Source organism: Misgurnus anguillicaudatus, chromosome 22 (genome assembly GCF_027580225.2).
Source record: "Misgurnus anguillicaudatus chromosome 22, ASM2758022v2, whole genome shotgun sequence".
Taxonomy (NCBI): domain Eukaryota; kingdom Metazoa; phylum Chordata; class Actinopteri; order Cypriniformes; family Cobitidae; genus Misgurnus; species Misgurnus anguillicaudatus.
Window position 1 is genome coordinate 9,572,140 of NC_073358.2, and position 18,146 is coordinate 9,590,285.

An 18,146-nucleotide genomic window follows, 5' to 3' on the forward strand; every position below is an offset into this window, starting at 1 on the left:
AAATTTTGAATTACACTTCAATTATCTTTTTTCCGAGGCTGCTTTCTGTCATTTACTGTAGTTTTTAGCCTGGCTCCGCCCTCCGTGAGAAAAGCTATTTGGTCCGTTGTTGTAAAACTGCCGACTATACAGAAGTTAAAGTCGGAGCAAGAACCAGGTTTGCTAAGTTTTGATGTTCTGATTATTCAGACTTTTCCGGCCGGTTTCGGCGCATGATATATGTCACGACCACACATTAGCGATCGCCTATGGCAGATCCAATAGTTTTAAACTTCAACAGAGGACCCTTCTTAACGGAAGTAACGCTTTGCAATGGAGCGTGGCCAGACTCTCTGGTTGGACCAGGCTAGTAGTTTTTATCACGCTGATGTAAATTCAAGTGTTTGTTTTTAAAATAAGTTTGTTTTAGTTAGTTATTTAATGCTATAAAAATGGTGGTGTCACGTCATGATTGACAGCTGTGATATCGTGTGAAATGCACATTCTGCGAGAGCGAGGGCGGGGTCTTGATTTTGGGGCTTTACTTGCTGCTTACTACTGCGCAGGACTGGTCCCGAAATCGCTACTGCACAGACCCAAGATGTCAGCGCCGTATCGGGACACTGGCGGCTTCACTTTCCACCTATGGAAGAGAGCGAACAGACGTCGTCCACATTTTTTTACAGTCAACTGTAAATGTAATAAAACTGCTTTGACATTATAATATAGCACAAAATATGTCAGCTGAATGCTCATCATAAGTGTACGCATGCGCAGACGTCCCCTGAAGCTAAGTGTCATTAACTAAAATGAACCTTAAAACAGGGTAGCAGCGGAGTTGTGCATGTGTGTTTATTTAAAACTGGATTTCGTCGTCCCAACTGCATCAAATGTCTGTCTTGTTGGCAATCGTCGATATGAACATAGTGAATCAGAAGTTATCCAGAGATAGTGGGATAATGTTTTGTGTGTGTTACTTGTTCTTGACTCGCTCCGCCCGTGGTACACCTCCAGGGGTACAGCTGATCTGCCTTTAATAAATCTGATCAAACTAAAGACTCTTCAGAGATAAAGATCAATACTACTCTATAGGTACTCAAGAATAACTTTCAGAGTAAAACAATCAGAGATTTAAAACATTTACATGAAACTACTTTTTCATTAATATTAACAATGTTCACAATCTACCTGAGAGGACACAAACGTCTGGGGCTGAAGAGGCGTAGCTGGAGCAGTCGAGCCATCTGGAGGTGAAGGTCTAAAAACACATTTAAATATATTGTTAAGAACTGTTTCTTCAATCATTTACCAACAGCTAATTGTAATATTTATTTTTATTATTTATATTTATTTTTATTTATTATGTATTTGTTTAACTTACTGAGACACGAGAGTACATCCCACCTCAGAGGTTAGGGCAAAGCAGACCAAAGTTTGCCCTACCTTAAATCAGCATGGGAGAAAAATTATCATTGTAAACTATCGCGGCTCCCTAACAATTAATTAGGCATCTGATCAGCATGACTTAATCGCTGGATTTCAAACTCAAAAATGTTACTGCAACAAAACTACTGAAAATCTGTGAGTCCTTACCGGAATTCTGCAGACACGTATCCGCATCCGAAGAAACGGACGAAACAAAGACTGAAGTCTCCGCCCTCACCTTGAGATCTTTATCCTTGATATCCTCCAAAAAAATCACATCATCATCAGTTAGGTTATGTGTAAGTTTCTGTTAAACACACTGGCTGGTATTGAAATGTGATGTTTTACTTTTGTGATTACATATTTCCTCTTTATAAAAACTCTCTAAAGATGAGACAAGCAGACAGAATCTTACCTGATGTGTGCAGGCTGCCTTCGTGGATGGTGGTGTGGTCCCCTTATGAGAGACATGGAGGTCCACCGTGTCCCAAAGGTCTTTCCACACTGGAAAACCTTCTCAGAACAAAGCAAAGATGTTAAATGAAACAACTTGATGACAACAAAATGAATTTCACAAATATATTAAATCAAGTGTGTCCACACCTTTCACTGGCGCTTGTGGCTTCATGTCAGCTCTGGGGACCAACCGACCGATCCAAGGCAGAGACAGCAAAGGTTGGATGCTGAGCGGCTCAACCCCACTGCAGTCGTCCACAGTAGAGGAACTCCGGATCCGACAAATATATCAAAACAATAAGTCAGTTAATTAGAGGTAAAAAATAAAATCTTGCAAATGGACAGCTCTGATTTAAGACACGAGTACAGAAAGAGTGTTTATGTTGTGTACGTTTTATGTTACCCTTCAGTAAGAGAGCTGGTGTCAAAGGTGTACCAGACTCTGAAGAAAGCTCATGATCGGATGAAGACTCTGACGCCTCCTCCTCAAAGTCTTCTTCCTCGACCATGGCCTTCTCCTCTGGACCTGTAAGTGAAAAGAACAGATAAGAATTAAGGATCCCAGGATCATCTTTTAATGCAGCATTTCGTCCAGGATTGTCATTCTGAGATTCAGTGTCATATGGTGAAGGACAACAAAACACTTCAAAGCTTCGAATAATTATTATTTTCAAAAAATGTTCATTAACTGCAAAAAAATAATGATCAGTATTCATAAGGGAATAGTATTAATCATTAAAAAAGTCATTTGGCTCTCTTTCTCTCTCTCACACACACACACATTTCACTGAGTCTTTTTTTTTGTTTAAACATCAGTCACAGATATTGTTGGACTTATACAGAGGTGAAAATGTATTAATTTACAGGCTTCCTCTGCTGTCCACAAAGCAGGAGTCGGAGGAGGTGCTGTGAACACCTCGGACCTCACCGAAACCTCAGCATCCTTGGTGTCTCCCTCATGAAGCGGACTGCTCGGTTCACTGAGCGCCTCCTCCTGTGACACAGGGACGGAGGGCTCGGTGAACTCATGACCAGAAAAACAAACGAGAGAGTCAACCCGTTATCCAACGCAGACAAACCTCTTCTGCTGAAGATAAGCGTTGCGATCCTCGGTCAATAACCACAACGGAATTTATGACGAACACCACAAAAAACACAAACAAAAGAGCAAGCGCGAAAAACACTGAAAATCGTCTTTTACTTGTCGACAAGAACCAAAACACACGCCGAACTGTAAACCCACGAAACAATGAAGGGCACGCTGAGTTTTATAGCCTCTGAAAATTTACGTAATAATCACAGCATTATATACACTGCTCAAAAAAATAAAGGGAATACTAAAATAACACACCCTAAATTTGAATGAATGAAATAATTGTATTAATTACTTTTTTCTTTACATAGTTGAAAGTTCTGACAACAAAATCCACCAAAAATTTTCAATGGAAATCAAATGTATCAACCCAGAGAGGTCTGGATTTGGAGTCACACTCAAAATTGAAATGGAAAACCCCACTACAGGCTGATCCAACTTTGATTTAATGTCCTTAAAAGAAGTCAAAATGAGGCTCAGAAGTGTGTGTGCCATCCATGTGCCTGTATGACCTCCCTACAACGCCTGGCCATGCTCTTGATGAGGTAGCGGATGGTCTCCTGAGGGATCCCCTGCCAGACCTGGACTAAAGCATCCACCAACTCCTGGACAGTCTGTGGTGCAATGTGGTGTTGGTGGATGATTTCCCAGATGTGCTCAATTGGATTTAGGTCTGGGGAATGGGCGGGCCAGTTCATAGCATCAATGCCTCCCTCTTGCAGGTACTGCTGACACACTCCAGCCACATGAGGTCTAGCATTGTCTTGCATTAGGAGGAACCCAGGGCCAACCGCACCAGAATAAGGTCTCACAAGGGGTCTGAGGATCTCATCTCCGTATCTAATGGCAGTCAGGCTACCTCTGGTGAGCCCATGGAGGGCTGTGCAGCCCCCCAATGAAATGCCATGGAGGATGTTGCAGGCAGCAAATGTTCTGCAAGGCATCTCCAGACTCTGTCACGTCTGTCACGTGCTCAGTGTGAACCTGCTTTCATCTGTGAAGAGTACAGGGTGCCAGTGGCAAATTTGCCAATCTTGGTGTTCTCTGGCAAATGCCAAACGTCCTGCACAATGTTGGGCTGTAAGCACAACCCCCACCTGTGGACGTTGGGCCCTCATACCACCCTCATGGAGTCTGTTTCTGACAGTTTGAGCAGACACATGCACATTTATGGCCTGCTGGAGGTCATTTAGCAGGGCTCTGGCAGTGCTCCTCCTGCTCCTCCTTGCACAAAGGGGAGGTAGCGGACCTGCTGCTGGGTTGTTGCCCACCTACGGCCTCCTCCACGTCTCCTGATGTACTGGCCTGTCTCCTGGTAGCGCCTCCATGCTCTGGACACTACACTGACAGACACATTTCCACTGGCGTAGCCACGAGGGGGCCTGGGTGGGCCTTGACCCCCTCATTTACATGTCCGGCCCCCTGAGATTTCCAGTTGCTTAAAATAAAATAAGAAAATGTTGATTTCTTAGTCTGATTGATAGATTGACCAATCAAAAAGCTGCTTTTTTAAACTTGATTGGGTTAGCTCATGTCACGCACTGTTGTGCGTAACTTACGCCGTCATCATCGCATAAGAGTTCATTAACATTCTCTGACAATGTGCCATCTACATCTTATATATATATATATATATATATATATATATATATATATATATATATATATATATATATATATATATATATATATATATATATATATATATATATATATATATATATATATATATATATGTGTGTGTTGCCCCCTCATTTTAGGATAGGACCCCTCAAAAGATTATACTTAATATTATTTTAGGTCAATTTTATTTCAGATCACTATTCCTCCTACTAAACATGAACCTTAAGAAATTGAGTATGTTAGGTGCGATATTGTCTCCTGAACAGACATCATAGCAGTCTTGCATATCTGCCTGTAGAATTAAGTGACACCATAGCTTTTAAACCAATCAGAAATCAGCAGGAGCAAAAAGTATAAAAGCATTTGCATAAAAGCGGACCTAGTTGAGCGCACGCTCATGCAGCTGCCTAGTTACGTCACCGTTATACAGTACGTGGCAAAAGGCTGAAGATGATGTGGCAGTTAATGATTTAATAAATTTCATTAGATACATTACTTTATTATTTATTAAAAATATAATATATTATTAAAAGAATGTAATGAATGTTTAATTTAAACAATGTGCTTTGTACATTTACTTAGAAGTTTATCAATAGTTTTTCATTGTCTATTGTCATTATTAGCATTTGTTTCAAGTTTAAGTTGTATAATTAATTAGAAGTGGTTAAATACATATTGCCATAATTTCTCAATTCCAAGAACGCAAAGAACGGACTTGCGTTCTTGTGAAGATTGGTCTTGCCAGGCGACCTTGGAAGAACGAACTTAGAAGGTCGCGAGAACACAGAAAGCACATGTGAGAATTGAGATGTGTGTGATCTTCCTGTTGGTCACCTGCACTCGATGCATCCTCGATATCAAGAACAGATCCGGGTATTTTCATCCGTCCTCTGTACTTGCGTTCTTGAGAATTGGAATTGAACTTCGCCAGTTAATGATGACATAGAGCGAGGACACAAGGACATAAGATCGCTGAAGAAAGCATATTGAGAAACAGCCCTTGTTTCAATTATATCAGCTAGTCTAGTGACAATTATTGATGTTGATGTAATTTGTGAAATTTGTTCAAGAGACATTCAGTTGAGTGTGTCGTGTACATCATCTTCTCGCAATACACCGTGTACTTTAACCAGGTAAGATCATTTTTTTTACAGTTAATTTGAAATATTGTCTTGTCAGAATGCTTACACAACATTTTGATTATCATTACCGCAACAGATGCTTATTAAATGTTAATTTAATTATTAGAAGCATAATACTTTGATTTTAAATGCATGTGCAGAATCTCCAAATTATGTTCTTTCAGGTTTGTCATGTCATTTTGAAAATATGTCAGTGTTGATGTTTTCTGGCTGTTGCGGTAATGAGACTTTTTAGGACTAATTTTTTAAATTATGTTACAAAAAGGGTTAAATGATAAGTAAAAGTTTTTAAATTAATGTTCCCATTTACTCCAGACTTTGTTTTTCAATGTCTGGTGGGAAAAAAAGTAAATTTAAGCAATTTTTACATTTTCATGCTTGACATTTTTAAAACCAAGTTTTCGTGAGAATCACCCATGTACTCTATTTAGCTTTTCTCTTTGGGTCCTTGCAAATGGTTAAATGAGAAATCCAAATTAGCTGTGGCCAGGTGGATGTTACAAGCTCACTGATTGGCTCTGATTGTACGTCATGCGCAGATTTATAGATCTCGGATGAGGACCCAAAGAGTCACGGAAAAGCTTAATAGAGTGGCTAAAATGAAAAGCAAATCGAATAGCAAAAAGAGTAAGTAGAACCATCGGTAAAATGAAAACAGAAATGTTAATAGGAAATGCCATTTTAAATGCCTAATTTAAACATGTATTTGTAGTTCAATTTATAAACCCAGTTATTTATTTCTCTGTTTAATCGCTTTTTGGAATACATTTTGAAATTCCATTATTAAATTAAGAATTTGTAAATGCAATTTAAAATGATGAACTTATTGAGTGTTTTATGTTGTTTTTGTACATTGTTATATTAATTTGAACTATTTATTAATGGATTTATATTTCATTTCTAAGTTATTTTTATAATCTCACTTTTTATTGCCTAATAAAATGTTACAAAATGATTTTTTGTAACTTTGACTATTTATTTATAGATTAATTAATGCATTTTTAAACAAATGTATTAATTGCTATTTTTGTTGTCCAAGTAGTTATTAAATATTGAAGTTCTTTATTACATTTTGCATGACTCTTGTGGTCACGGTACTTCAAAACAGTGTTCGAATTATGTCAAAGCTTATGGGGGGTCCCCTACCTAAGCCCCACCCCCTGGCCAAGCCCCACCCCTCTCATTATAGGGTCGCTGTGATTTCACAAAGTAAGATGTGATCCTGAAATAACAATCATCTGATCCTGGTTTTAATCAAAGAAACCCCAAATTACCCTTAACTCAAACCCTAAACGTTTTTTACCCCACAAATTAGTGTTAAACACTGCAAGGTCAGAAATTTTAAACAGAATGGGGGTGAAATAGGGTGGACCTCAATGCCTACTCCCAAATTACATATTTTTACTAGTATTATATTTTTACAAGAATTATGAAGTTTTACTTGCATTAAATTTCCATATGATAAAATTCTTATTAAAAGTAATATAACTTGACTGTGAAGTATATCATTGTTAGATAAAATTACTTGTATAATGATATAACATTTATCGCCCACCTCTATATTCGCTATTAGCAAGCCATGTTTACAGGTTAGTGTTAATCTAACAGCTTTTTTCGTGCAACTGTTATTCTGAATGATTTTAGATTATATTTATATAAAACAACTTCAGCAGTATTATAGAAAATTGTGTTCTCTCTGTAGTTGGTGACCTAAAGTGGTGGGGGGGGCCCTGCAGTAACTCATAGCCCTGGGGCCCAGTGAGCTCTTAATGCGGCCCTGCTTCTTTATCAGATCGGAAGTAACGAGTAACTAACTATTTGAGTAGTTTTTTCATCTAATACTTTTTTACTCTTACTCAAGTAAATAATTAGATTTGATGCTTTTACTTGAGTACATTTTTGTATAAGTACGTGTACTTGAGTACAGATTTTGGGTACTCTACCCACCTCTGCTTGCATGTTAACATTTGCAAGGTTTAAAACCACACATGCAAAAGATAAGCTTTCTATAAATAGTTATTTATTTCTAACTGATGCGTATTTGAGCGATTCGTTTTAAAAAGACTATAGGCTAATTTATTGATTTCTTCTGCTTTCCCAATAAAATATTTTGTGTTTCTTTTGACTTGGTGGACCAGCTGTCAATTTGAGTGTGTAGCCTCGCCACTGTTATGAAATAATAGTTTGAGAAGAATAAAAACACCCTAACCCTAAAGATTACTAAACATTCTTACCGTCACGGAGTTGCGTATAAATAGCACGAAGTGTAAAAATCGTGCAATACATACGCCATATTCCACTTTGGCGTGCATATAATAATTAAATTTATATAGCGCTTTTCTCAGTACTACAAGCGCTTTACATGGGGGAATCTCCTCAACCACCACCACCACCATATTGATACGCCAGTCCTTCCCATTCACTTAAACGGTGCATCTTTTTTTGTCGTTTTATTTATTGGTTTATTAGGTTTTTTGCTAGTTTTTACCATTTTCGCTTGGGTTTAGGGTTAGAACAACTTAACCCAAGTAGAATAACCCAAACCCCAAGTCCAAGCGACCATGACTTAAAATATAGACAAAAACATGGAGAAACCTGTATATTAAATAACCTCATTAAGCAAATCTAAAATCTAACCCTAAACCCAAGCGAAAATGTTTAAAAAACAGAAAAAAATTGAGAAACCAATAAATAAAACGACAAAAAAAGATGCACCGTTTAAGTGAATGGGAAGGACTGGCCTATATCATATGCACGCCAAAGTGGAATTTGTCGTATGTATTGCACGATTTTTACACTTCATGCTATTTATACGCATCTACGTGAAACTGGGTAGTAGCCACACGACACGCAGAGACGATCGTCTGTCAATTCCTCCAGAAAACAGCGGGAGGCGCACTTGCGAGTTTATATTTATTTCAGACTGAAATCATTTGAATTAGTTTATTGCTTTGTTACAGCGCAACATGAGAATTATAAATTCATGTTGTATTTTAATTTGAATAAAAACCAGGGGCTTATAGCAGGTCCGGGACCCCCCAGACCCCCTTCAATTCGAACACTGCTTCAAAATTATCCGCCTGCCTGTCGTGTATGAACTCGGCATAATATAACATCCCTGCGTATGCCTGCGCCGCCATTAATTGAATAGCGGCTACCAAATTTTCTCTTAATTCCCGGCGTGAGAAATACAAGATGTGGCGTTTGAGCCATGAAATGCGCGAGACTTGAGAGTACTGGCCCTTTAAGACCCTAGAAGGTAGAAAGAAAAAACAAATCTCTCTCTCTCTCTCTCTCTCTCTCTCTCTCTCTCTCTCTCTCTCTCTCTCTCTCTCTCTCTCTCTCTCTCTCTTTCTCTCTCTCTGGTCGCATTAATGCGGTAAGTTTGTGTCAGATTACATGATATGAAGGTTTCAAAGTTGCATCCTGCAGTCAGTCGCTGGTTAAAGTTCAGTTAACTGAAGATTTGTCCATCTGCTTGGGAAATGGACATTGTAGTGCGCATAAACTCGAGAGTTAAATGTGTTTTGTGGCTTTAGTTATTTTTTTGACTGCAGATCTTTCCAAGCGCGGTTCATCTTAACTTTAACAGCTGGTTTAGTTTTTACAAGCGCTAGCTGTCTGCGTAGGTTTGCAGTTTAATACTTTCATCGTACTAATCTCTTTTATTCATGTGTTTAATGATGTTTTTGCGCTTGTTTTTCAACCCATGCACTCCGGTTTATTGTTTGAAAATCAGTTTAAATTCCCAAGTATCATACATTAATTCACCACATAACATTTTTTATCCAGTATATTTATTCTCTAAATTGTAGTTATGAAGACTAATAGTTGTTTATTTTTTTATTTCGCATAGGTAAATTATTTTGCCATGCCATTTGTTGAATTTATCGCTGGGTGGGTTTCAGGTAATTCTACATTTTGTTTCATTTGGTTTGACCCTAAAATACTTTTTTCACATAGATGTGAGATGTTAAATTCAAAGCAATAATCTAAATCAGTGACAAAAAATGACATCGAATCATAAGACATTTTGCATTAGTAATTTTACCATCATAATTCATTACCATGGTATATATTAAGCTATTAAAGTACTCTTGTGATAAAGTTTCTCATTGTCCTATGATTTCTATATTCTACATTGTAAAATGTTGAATGATTCACAAATGGTTAATGTTGTGTGACCTCAGGTGCTATAGGTTTGGTTGTTGGTCATCCACTAGACACAGTAAAGGTGGGTCATATAGACTGCACACATGTAAACAAAAATACAACACTGACACTGAACCTGATGCTATTTGTATTTTTGTTTGGGTTACAGGTTCGACTTCAGACTCAGTCTATATACAGTGGGATATATGACTGTATGCTCAAGACATACACACATGAAGGGGTTAGTCTTTAAACACTACACTAATATAATTTAAATTATGCTTATCTTTTATGCAAAGTATTAAATGGGACATTTTACAAGACTTTATAAGATGTCAAAAAAATCTTTGGTGTCCCCAGAGTACATATGTGAAGTTCTAGCTCAAAATATCATATAGATCAGGGTATTCAAATCTTACCGTGGAGGGCGGAGCACTGAAGGGTTTAGCTCCAACCCTGATCAAACACACCTGCAAGCTAAACTCTATAGTGCTTTTTCACATTTTCCAGGTTGATAGAAGCACTGGGGATCCAATAATAGCACTTAAACATGGAAAAATCAGATTTTCATGATATGTCCCCTTTAATATCAGCACACAATAAAAAAAACTTTTGGCAAGGTTTTTAAAGGTGCTGTGTGGGGATTTTAGCGGCATCTAGAGGTCAGGTTGCAAATTGCAACCAACGGCTCAGTCCACAGCTCACCCTTCCCTTTTGAAACGCACAGAGAAGCTATGGCCGCCACAGAACAAACATGTCGTCATCTGAGGCCCTGATTACATTAGAGCATTTGCGTTTTAAAACGGCATTTTAAAATGAAAACGATCCTCGTTTATACTGGCAGTTTAAAAAGAATCTTCATCAACACTATACACGACCATAAACGCATGAAACATGACCAATCACGTAACTGGGCATGCACATTAAAGTGTAAAATAACTTATTACTCTAATAATAGCTTACCTTTGCGCATTTATGCAGCCTAGGGGTGTGCGATATTGACAGAAATTCATACCTGGATCCTTTGCAGACAACTACAACAGACACTATTTTTGAACCTATAAAAATGTGTTTGGGAAGGCTTATATTGTTCTAACTTCCCACCTACAACATATTAATATGATTAATAGGTTAATGTTGATGTTTTAAACCAAACAGAAAGGTCTTTATGATTTAAAAAGGAAGCATTCAAGTGAACAGTACTAAACAGTAGCGAACTTGAAGCAAAAAAACAAATTCAGCAAATATAAACTTCAATCAAACATAAATAAGAGGTGAAGTATAGTTTTAGCCTATGAAATGCTTATTGCTTTAATGTAGGGATTTCCTCTTCAACCATTTCATGCTGTTATATTTATAATATTTAATTGTTCATATTTATGATCTTAGTCAATTTAAAATTTTTCGTACGAACTGACTGTATTCTTCAGAAAAACACCAAATAACTTATTAAAAATGAATATGACGTTCATTTTTAAAAGTGTGCAAGGTCTGTGCACGTCCTCCTCTAGCAACACAGAAATAGCAAAAAGTGCAATCGGCTAAACGAGCATTAAATATTAATATGACATTGATTTTATTGTTTTTATTTATTTATATAACAAAACTTATCAACAAAACATCGATTAAAATTAAGAGACAAATTATATGAAACGAAATTCATTTTAAAGTAACAAACAAAACTTAAACTCGAAAATAATGTCTGACCCATTACAATTCTCCCTTCATATTGGCCTTTACAACGCCCTATATGGCGTTTAAAATTACAGTCTATCTTTTGTAATAATTTAAACAAAACATAAACAACATTACAACAATATTCAAACCCAACAATACTCAAACATAAATATAAAACAGACATTATCTATAAGGATACAAAAAATCGTTTATAATATCTGGTTGGTATGTTTACTATTTTTGGCAAAACCTCCGTTGTAAACCTGTTTACCTGAATTAAAATAATTTTTACTTTGAAAATGATGCGCTGTCGCGTTAAAATCAGCTGTTCGTTTACATAAAACTCCGTCTTCGTTCATTTACACTGCAGCGCAGCGTCTGAGTTCTCAAACTAAAACAGGGTCTGCAGCGTTTGCGAACGAATCCGTTTATGAGGGTTGAAAACGGTGGTGTTAGTGTAAATGAAAGGCATAAACATAGCAAAAGTAACGCGTGTAAAGGATAAACGCATTAATGTAAACATAGCCTGAGACAACACAGAGTAGCGCTCTTTAGAGCAGTTTATCCATTTAAGGACCCCTGGTGTATGTAGATAAAACAGCTCATTTTAAGGTAATACAAACAATACATTCATTATGTAAGGACTTTATGCACCACTAAAAATATAGTTATGTACATTACATTGCATTTTTGTCAATAGACCCTACTAAAATTTACACACTGCACCTTTAACATTGTAGCCTATATGGTTCAATTTTATTGTTTGGTTGTATACACTAAACGCTGCGTACTGTTTAGGACCAGTGCTTTAAGTGGGCCGGAACGCCCCGGTACTCAGTACCGCCACTTCTAAAAATAGCTCTTGAGCGTACCACCACCTCTCCGTGCGCCCAGAACGTGCTTTTAGCGTACCGGAACGCTCATTTGCACATCTGTTTAAAAATCAGAGGTTTAATTTAATCCTTTGCTGTGCTGCGGCTTTTCAGGGCGCTTCTAATTCGTCCCACCGAGAGCAGAGACTACATTACCCATACACCCTTGCGTTTACAAGTTAAAAGCGCATGCGTCGGACGGTCAGCAGTGTCAACGTGCTCTGGAGAGGTGTGTGTTTGTGTGTGAAACGCACAACCATAGCTACTCGGTTAAAATGAAAATACAATGAACACTTAATATGGCCTCCTTGTTTTAGACTCTGAGTAGTAAAAGAACGCCGTCAGAATCAGAGGACTCGCTGACATCCCACCAAGCCAGAATGATAGCTGCAGGTCAGACGCAAGCCTTGTAGGTACGTGATAATCTCCGCTGTCGCGGCTTTCAGTTTGGTTCCCCTCGACGCAACTTCGGATTTCCTCAGGCGATGTGCAGAAAACATTCTTGAAATTGTAATAGACATTTAGTTTAATTGCTAAACTACAAGTGAGCGAAATTTAAATGAATTTGAACCACCTACACAGTAGTTTTACCACCCGCAAAATGGAAAACAATGGGACAAAATAAATGACTTTCGAGTTTAAAATGGCCAGTATTTTGTTATTCTTGAACCCATAGACATGGTCTTGGTGTCATTTAAAAAAAAAATGTTAAGCTCTTTCTATCTGAACAACTAGTTTTAGCATTTAACCATGCTGAAAATGTTACTCACATATCTACCTTTTGCACATTTTATTTATGTTCAAAAGCTCTACAGTAGCTCTTTCTAATGGTTTATTTTTTCAAAATCCTTTTGCACATTTTATTTATGTTCAGTGGCTATTTCTAGCTCAAGCAAATCCAGAAACTTATAAAAGGATTTATTATTTTTTACAAGGTCGTCTGTTGACTGCTGAATATAAAACCCCTTCAATCGAGTCAGCAAAAAAAAAAAAGATTATATATATATATATATATATATATATATATATATATATATATATATATATATATATATATATATATATATATAGAGTACCGGCACCTCTTTTGGGCCACTTAAAGCACTGTTTAGGACAGATATTTTTCCTATAATTTTCCTTTCGAGTTTTAGATCTAGATTCAAACAAATCACTTGTGCTTAAATATGAATTCAGAGACACATTTTCTTTTTAAATGGCTTTCATTTAAATTGAATTTCTTTGTTTTGTGACAAAGAAATCGAAATTATGTGCACCCCACATTGCAGTTTATCATGGTTAGTTATTTTTTAACGTTTTAGTTATTAGTTCACTTATTTTTAGTTTAGTTATTTGAGCCGGATGAGACTTTTACCTTTGATATCAGAAGTTCACCTAAAGTCAGGCGCATTTCACAAAGATGGAAATTTGTAAACTAAAGACTTCTGGAAAAAGTTGGTCGGCCATTTCATAAAATATGGCTACAATTGAACAGTATAAGAATTATTAGTAAACCACAATAGGCGCAATTTCCTATCAAATACATGTTTATGGTTTAGATGACCAGTTTAGATCATTTCTTTGCTTCGTTCTTCAGTTTCATGGATTTTTTAAGGGTATGGCATTTCCCGTCCTCTCCATCGCTGCGAGCAACGCTGTCTCCTTCGGTTCCTATAGTAATGCTTTGGATTATCTCACCCAATCACATCACAGAACATCTCAGCCTCCGCTCACAGCCGTCTTCGTGGCCGGGTGCTTTTCAGGTGCAAGCCAGGTAAGTTTTGCTGGTGTTAGGCCACTAAATGATAGTCATGTTAAAATAACCTGAAATGTTTCGCTCCCAAACAGTTGTTGGTTGCAGCTCCGATAGATCTGGTGAAGGTGCGTTTGCAGAATCAGACAGAGAAGAGATCAGGTATACGTATGAAATACAGAGGTCCCACACACTGTGTTACTGTGATCTTAAGAGAAGACGGACTGAGAGGACTTTTCAGAGGATTCTGGGCTCTCGCACTACGAGATATACCTTGTTTTGGACTTTACTTTCTGCCATACGAGTTAACATGCAGGATGCTGAGTGAGAAAGGGAAGCAGCCAGGTAACTGTACATGAAATATAATATAATGTAGAATAACAGGGGCCTTCAAACTTCTGAGGCAAACTTAAAGGTGCATTGTGTCATTTTTAGAAGGATCTTTTGGCACAAATGCAATATAATATACATAACTATATTATCGGTGGTATATAAAGACCTTATAAAATAAACTGTATTGTTTTAAAGCAACACCAAAGAGTTGTTTTTTTTACCTTAAAATAACGTTTCCAAAAAAGTTCATCCACTCAAAACAGGGTGAATGGCACTTTTACATTCGCTTTGCAGCCCTCTATCGGCCAAAACCGCACTAAAGAAGTTTCCAACCGTCGGGTATTGGTCCTGTAGTTCGAGTGAAAACTACAAAAACCTGCTTTACGGCAGACCTACAATCCAATCAGAGCCAGCTATGCTGCAGTATTTACGACAGTGGTATTGGATAATCCCACTTCTAACCTGTAGGGGGAGCAAAGAGCAAAAACTCTTTAGTGTTGCTTTAATATCTTAGAATAAGCCGTTTTTTATCTTCATACACGCCGGTCCCCTTACATGTAAGTCACCGGCATGAATTTACAGTAGCCCTAGAATAAAACTTTGTCACTATTGTCTCAGATGATGACATGTCCTGTGGCGGCTACTGTAGCTTCTCTATGCATTTTGAAAGGGAGGGGTGAGCTGGGACTCAGATGTTGGTTGCAATGTACAATCTCACCACTAGATGCCGCTAAAAATCTACACAGTGGACCTTTAAGTTTCAGTTGTCGCAGATTCGTAAAAAATTACCTGGACCTTTATTGTTTCTGCAAAAGTGATTTAATATATATATCCCAAGATATATCTTTAATATGTTTAACATTGAAACATCGGGTTTCAACCAAACATTACTCATCACATTATACAATATACATACTTGCATACCTACATCACATTACATATAAGAAAATGGACTGCATATTACAAAAACGAAAACTAGAAAACAACAATGGAGTAATTTTAAAAGCCTCTTTGTTTGAGAACTACTACTTCCGCCACGGATTTGAGGGCGGCCAGAATGACAGGTAACACTTTCGGCTGCTTTGAATCTCATAATAACTCAATGGACGGATTCGCCGTTTTTAAATATTACAATTTCTTGGTCACAAAGTGTAGTTTTAAGATTAGTTCAGTCGAGAATATATATGTATTATATTTAAATCTGCAGTCGATTAGTAAAGATAGCGCCTGTTTGAACGTTTGCTTAGTGAGATTTGGTACGTATGTATGAGAACCAAAGCATGAGCGGACGTCAGTGTTAACTCACCCCGCTGACCACCGCCCTCTCTGGGCTACATCTCTGACAGGGATTCCCCGGCTCTCATGTTGGCCTGATGGTCAAATATTAGATCAAATCAGCAGTATTTGGTGTCATGATGAAACTATTACTTGTTTTCTTATTCATATTTAGTGTCTTTTGTGTTGTTATTGTTTTGGCGCGAGGTAAAAGTTAATAAAACTATACTTCTATAATGTTACTATTGGTTTATCATTTCATCTTAACACGATACGAGCACTCGGTTATTATTAGACTTCGTTCTTGTCAGTACTATATAAAACTGTTTTTTATAAGTGTCAGAGAGATGTTTTTGCATGCTGCTTATAAATATACCAGTGGCGATATCTCATAACATGTTTTAATAGTCACGTCGCGATTAAATAAATGATCAATGTCCACATTTAAAAGCTGCGGTGCTTACCTGCACTTCCACGGTGTTTTCGCGTTCTGATAAGAGATATAGTTCCAGAAAAAAATGAGTGTTTATATTCCTCTTTCCAAGTGTTAATCGTCCACACGATGTGACAAGACATTACTCCCATTAAGTTTAACGTAACATCCAAGAGCGCTGATCTTTGACGGAATAATAACTTCCGATTGGGGATTCACAGACTGATTTATGAGCTAGTGAACTAATGAGACACACGGAGAGTGTTTAAAAACAGGGCGTCTGTGTTTTTCCATTCAGAGATGAGCCTGTTTAGGACCTCCATTCACTAGGTGGCGGAATGATACGAAAGGTGAAGCAGTTACTGTGCCGTTATCAGTACAATATCGCATAGCTCTTAGCCAATCAGATTCGAGAACCAGAAAAAACTGTTGAATAAGAATGAATATAAAGTAACTGTTATGTGTCCTGTAGGTATGTTTGCAGTATTAATGGCCGGTGGTGTTGCTGGTGTGGTTACATGGTCTTGTGCTACACCCATGGATGTGATGAAGGCCCGTCTGCAGATGTCAGGAGCTGGAGGTCGAGTGTACAACGGCGTCCTGCACTGCATTACTGTTAGTGTCCGTGAAGAGGGAATACGAGTCTTCTTCAAAGGGCTTCTTCTCAACGGCGTGAGAGCGTTTCCTGTCAATGCCGTGACCTTCCTCTGTTTTGAGATGATCATGAGAGCCATGATGGATTGAGTTAGGACTGAGTTAACATCTTTAGCATGCTTGTGTTGAAATTGTTAAGTAAAGGATCAATACGTTTTCCACATTCACAACCATTCATTTAGCACATCGTCCTAGGCACCAACAGTTCTGCATGTCTTTTGTATGACAAGCTCAGGTCATGGTCTCACTACTAATAGTATATGAAGAGTTTGGTTCCAAAACGAGATAACTCAATCAATATCAATCAAACTGCAGTTGGTTTGTTTTGATTTGAGCCTTCATAACTAAAACAATACAGCTAAATGAAGTTTATTTAACCAAGTTCAGGAGGAGCATGGTCATGTAATCCATCCAATCAGCTGGAAGAGGTGCCTATAAATAGCAGTCCCTCACCACAGGCTTAGATGGACACAAAACAGATTTTATTAAACAAAACACAAAAACTAAAGACCCACAACGGGGCAAAACAGGGTAAACACAATAAACACAAAACTAAACAGGCCAGACTAACAAAATAAAGAACTTTGACAAAACTTCACTTGCATTTTTCTTTAGACAAAACTTACACGGGCTAGTGACAAAGGTAAGTACAAAACGTATCGGCACCAAATAGCAAACACAAGGGCATTAAATAAGGGAACAAATCGAGAGGGGAACAGATGACAAGCATTAAACAATAACAAGGTGATTAATGAGGAGACGAGGGGGGCGGGGTCAGGACACAGACCAAACAAAAGGCCATGTGCTCCCACCCAAAACATGGCCCTGTCAATATACAATACAGCTGGGACGGAGATGCCGCAGCGGGGCTGGGGATCAAGACGGGAAACGGCGCAGCGAAGGGGAGTTGAGACGAGGCTGGGGCTGGGGAGTCGAGACGAGGGACACCGCAGCAGGCTTGGGAGCTGAGACGGGGGCGGCGCAGAGAAGGCGGGGCTGAGGAGCCGAGACGGCGCAGCAAGCTGGGGAGCCGAGACGGACTCCTGCGCAGCAGAGGCGAGGCTGGGTAGCCGGGACGGGGACGGCGCAGCGGAGGCGGGGCTGGGAGCCGAGATGGGGGACAGCGCAACAGAAGCGGGGCTGGGGAGCCGAGACAGGGGACGGCGCAGTGGAGGTGGGGCTGGGGAGACGAGACAGCGCAGCGGGCTGGGGAGCCGAGACGGGGCGGCGGGGCTGGGGAGTCGAGACAGGGACGGGGCAGCGGAGGCGGGGCTGGGGAGTT

The 18,146-nt window shown here is 38.6% G+C and overlaps 1 protein-coding gene across 1 annotated transcript; it reads left to right on the plus strand.

Moving 5' to 3' along the window:
* Positions 1-9,516: 9,516 nt before the first annotated feature.
* Positions 9,517-17,858, plus strand: LOC129439411 (solute carrier family 25 member 45). Its single transcript, XM_055198020.2, has 6 exons — positions 9,517-9,626; positions 9,909-9,952; positions 10,040-10,111; positions 14,014-14,190; positions 14,265-14,514; positions 16,683-17,858. The coding sequence occupies exons 1-6, from the start codon at positions 9,590-9,592 to the stop codon at positions 16,952-16,954; spliced, it is 852 nt and encodes a 283-aa protein (XP_055053995.2). The 5' UTR covers positions 9,517-9,589; the 3' UTR covers positions 16,955-17,858.
* Positions 17,859-18,146: the final 288 nt, after the last annotated feature.

Coding starts and splice junctions, on each gene's coding strand:
- LOC129439411 (XM_055198020.2), top strand. CDS start 9,590: ATGCCATTTGTTGAATTTATCGCTGGGTGGGTTTCAG. Junction 9,953..10,039: donor ATCCACTAGACACAGTAAAG/GTGGGTCATATA, acceptor TTTGGGTTACAG/GTTCGACTTCAGACTCAGTC. Junction 10,112..14,013: donor AGACATACACACATGAAGGG/GTTAGTCTTTAA, acceptor TTCGTTCTTCAG/TTTCATGGATTTTTTAAGGG.